The 3,988-nt window shown below is 53.3% G+C and overlaps 1 protein-coding gene across 1 annotated transcript in view; it reads left to right on the top strand.

Moving 5' to 3' along the window:
* LOC130587320 (serine/threonine-protein phosphatase 6 regulatory subunit 2-like) overlaps positions 1–3,988 on the top strand; it is a 22,312-nt gene that overhangs the window by 16,124 nt on the left and 2,200 nt on the right. The window contains exons 10-14 of the mRNA XM_057388297.1: positions 854–864; positions 1,723–2,387; positions 2,933–3,018; positions 3,307–3,387; positions 3,711–3,808. Of these exons, the coding sequence (XP_057244280.1) occupies positions 854–864; positions 1,723–2,387; positions 2,933–3,018; positions 3,307–3,387; positions 3,711–3,808 (941 nt within the window). The remainder of the gene's footprint in view (positions 1–853; positions 865–1,722; positions 2,388–2,932; positions 3,019–3,306; positions 3,388–3,710; positions 3,809–3,988) is intronic.

Below are 3,988 nucleotides of genomic sequence, written 5' to 3'. Positions count from 1 at the left end.
TTTTTGGGTTTTTTTGTTTTAAATGCACAATTTTATTCTCCCTGGAGTGGAAAACTGTTGGAAACTGGGCTGGCCAAGCATTTGTGCCTTGGATTTCATATTTTAGCTTCATAAACCTCTTGGATTTTGTGCTGATTGGGCTGATAAGACAAAATATTTTTGAAAACCTAAAACTTGAAAGTGAAAATATTCTGGAGGCCTCAGTTTCCACATCCAGCTCAATGTTTGGTCCTCCCTTTCTATTTTGAGCTCCTGGTGGCTTCCAAGGGCTTTGGAGCCCCACTGGAATTGTTTAGGCCATAATTGGTGGCTTGGGGTTTGGATTACATTTTTTTTTGTTGGTTTGGTTTGGTTTTTGGGGGTTTTTGGTCCTTTTTACACCCCCTTGTGTGCATAAGGAATTTACTGGGAATTTCCTTGCCCAGTTCTGTAGGACCAAAAATATCCCTGAGTGCTGCTTGGGAGTTTTCCTGATTAAACCAGAAAGGAGCCAGAGCTCATCCCTCTTTCCTGCCACAGATTTCCAGTCACCCCCACACTGGAAAAAATGTGAATGGCAAGGAAAAAGCAGGGATTAAAACAGAGGAATCTCAGATTGGTTGAGTTTCCAGGAAGGTCCTTGGCTGGATCCCTTTGAGTGCCCAAGGAAGGCCAGGCTGGACATTGGGGCTGGGAGCAGCCTGGGACAGTGGGAGGTGTCCCTGCCATGGCACGGGTGGCACTGGGTGGCACTGGGTGGCTCTGGGTGGCACTGGGTGGCACTGGGTGGCACTGGGTGTGCTCTGAGGTCCCTCCCACCCAACCATTCCAGGATTCCCTGATCTGGTTTTTAGCTCTCTGCTTCACTCTCCAGGAAGGAAAGCAGTGAGGAGCCAGAGAAAGGCTCCGAGCTGGGATTTGGTTTTATCCAAGGGGGATTTGGTTTTATCCCATGGCAGGATGAGAATGTCTTTTGTTCTGGATTCACTGCTGCAATGCCAGCCCCACCCTGGAGCTCTGTCAGCAGCAGTGCTGTAGATCCTTAACTCTGGGAGTTTTCTTCCCTTCAGATTATTTATCCCTGCAGCTGCTTCTCCATGTTYAGCTCCTTGTTTGGAGCTCTTCCCATGTTCCCTGAGTGGGATGAGGGGTCCCAAACCACCACAAAATGAGGGGAAGTTCCTGTGCTGGGCTGAGCTCATCCCATCCTGCCTGAGCAGGGCTGAGCCTTGCTGGGAGGAGCAGAGGGGTTTGTGGGGCTGGGATCTGTGGCCATTGGGGCTGGGATCTGTGGCCATTTGGGCAGGAATTGTGTGGCCATTGGGGCAGGAATTGCGTGACCATTGGGGCAGGAATTGCGTGACCATTGGGGCAGGAATTGCGTGACCATTGGGGCAGGAATTCTGTGGCCATTGGGGCAGGAATTGTGTGGCCATTGGGGCAGGAATTGTTTGGCCATTGGGCCAGGAATTGTGTGGCCATTGGGGCAGGAATTGTTTGGCCATTGGGCCAGGAATTGTGTGGCCATTGGGGCAGGAATTGCGTGGCCATTGGGGCAGGAATTGTGTGGCCTTTGGGGCAGGAATTGTGTGGCCATTGGGGCAGGAATTGTGTGGCCTTTGGGGCAGGAATTGCGTGGCCATTTGGGCTGGAGTGCCATGGCCATTGGGGCAGGAATTGCGTGGCCATTGGGGCAGGAATTGTTTGGCCATTGGGGCTGGAATGCCATGGTCACTGGGGCAGCAGTACCATGTCCACGTGGGGCTGGGAATTGTGTGGCCATTGGGGTAGGAATTGTGTGGCCATTGGGACAGGAATTGTTTGGCCATTGGGGCTGGAATGCCATGGTCATTGGGGCAGTAGTGCCATGGCCATTGGGGCAGGAATTGTGTGGCCATTGGGGCAGGAGTGTTGTGCCCATTGGGGCAGGAATTGCATGGCCATTGGGGCAGGAATTGTTTGGCCATTGGGGCAGGAATTGTGTGGCCATTGGGACTGGAATTGCGTGGCCATTGGGACTGGAATTGCGTGGCCATTGGGACTGGAATTGCGTGGCCATTGGAGCTGCAGTGCCGTGCTCATTGGGGCAGGAATTCCATGCCCATTGGAGCTGCAGAGCCGTGCCCATTTGGGCCAGAATTCCGTGCCCATTGGAGCTGCAGAGCCGTGCTCATTGGGGCAGGAATTCCGTGGCCATTGGAGCTGCAGTGCCGTGCTCATTTGGGCCAGAATTCCGTGCCCATTCCCGTGGCTCTGTCCCGGCTCCGTGGTAGCGGCTGCTCTCCGTTCCAGGGCAGAGGGTGGCAGGAGGAGAGGGAACATGGGACACCTGACACGCATCGCCAACGCCGTGGTGCACAACATGGAGAAGGGGCCCATGCAGGCCCAGATCAGCGATTTCATCAAAGGTACCTCCTGCTCCTCCTCCTCCTCCTCCTGGGATTTCCCACCCAACCCATTCCATGAATCCCTGACGAGGATAAACGCCCCCAGAGGCTCCAGATCTGCCCAGCAGAGATATTCCCACAGCCAGGCCGTGTCCATCCTGCACTTGGAGAACTGGTTTTGTCTCATGGGTTTGGGTGGGGGGAAGGAAGGTTTTCCATTTTCCACATTTTCCATTCCCACTGTTCAGCCCATGCTGGGCTGGAAGGGGGCACAGCTGGGCAGGGACAATCTGGTGGCACAGTGTTTTTCTTTTTTCTCCATTTATTAAGTTTCCTTTGAGTCTTTCCCCTTTTGGGCTCCTCAGTGTCCCCTGGTGCTGGGCAGGGATGGGAGGGATGGCTGGAAAGGGCCCCTCAGGAGAAAAGGGAAGAACAAAGCTCAGCTCCAGCCCTGTTTGGGGTTGTTCCCAGTGAGATGCAGAGGAGCTGGGTGTCCTTAGCCCAGGAGGAGCTCACATTTCTCAGGACCCCCAAATGCCAAGGTCTGTGTGACCCTCTCATTGCAGAGCTGCCCGAGGACTGCCGAGGGAGGTGGGAGAGTTTCGTGGAGGAGACGCTGACGGAGACAAACCGGAGGAACACGGTGGATTTGGTGAGCTCCTCACTCTGGGGGCTCCTGGGCTTCCCTTGATGGAAAAAGAAATATTCCTGGGGATTTCTCATTCTCCTTGTTCTGCTAAGAAGACTTCCAAGGCAGAGTAGAAAACATTTCAATAAACATATTCCATGATAGTCCTTCAGTAGGGCTGATCCGTGGTGCTGAATTTGTCCTTGGGATTCCTTGGGGCAGTTCCTGCTGGGAGTTTGGGATTTGGTGGAACTGAAACTCTGGAGTTTCTCCAGCTTTCCCTTGATCCCTGACTGCTTTGTGCCTTCCCAGGTGAGCACCCACCACCTGCACTCCTCCAGCGAGGATGAGGACATTGAAAGTGCTTTTCCCAATGAACTCACTCTGCAGCAGGTGAGTTGGGAACATCTTCACTATTCCTGGGAAAATGGCTGCTCTGATTTCCTCTGACCCATCCTGGGCTGGAGCAGCTTCCTGAGCTCTGTTCAGCTCTCCTGGGCTTTCCCAGAGCAGTCCCATGGTCTGGGATCCAGCACTGGGAGGAATTGGAGCAGCAATCCCTGAGCTCTGTGTGACCCTGCTTTGGGAAGGCTCAGAGCTGAGGATTTCCCAGACTCTCCTGTGATTTTAATGCTTTCCTGGAGGAGGTGTTTCCATGCAACTCCTCTGAATATCTCTGGACAACCTAATGATGGATTTTTGGGATCCCTTCCCAGGCCTTCTCCGAGTACCAGATCCAGCAGATGACGGCAAATTTCGTGGATCAGTTTGGCTTCAATGACGAGGAGTTTGCTGACCAGGACGACAACATCAAGTGAGTCTGGGGGATTTGGGGACAACATTGAGGGAGTCTGGGGGATTTGGGGACAATATCAGGGGAGTCTGGGGGATTTAGGGACAACATCAAGTGAGTCTGGGGGATTTGGGGACAACATCCAGGGATTTTGGGGGATTTGGGGACAATATCCAGTGAGTCTGGGGGATTTGGGAACAA

This window comes from Malurus melanocephalus, unplaced genomic scaffold (assembly GCF_030028575.1).
Source record: "Malurus melanocephalus ecotype Western Australia unplaced genomic scaffold, MMel_1.1 scaffold_1758, whole genome shotgun sequence".
Classification (NCBI taxonomy): domain Eukaryota; kingdom Metazoa; phylum Chordata; class Aves; order Passeriformes; family Maluridae; genus Malurus; species Malurus melanocephalus.
Note: the sequence above shows the minus strand (reverse complement) of the source record. Positions and strands in the feature narration are given on the sequence as shown.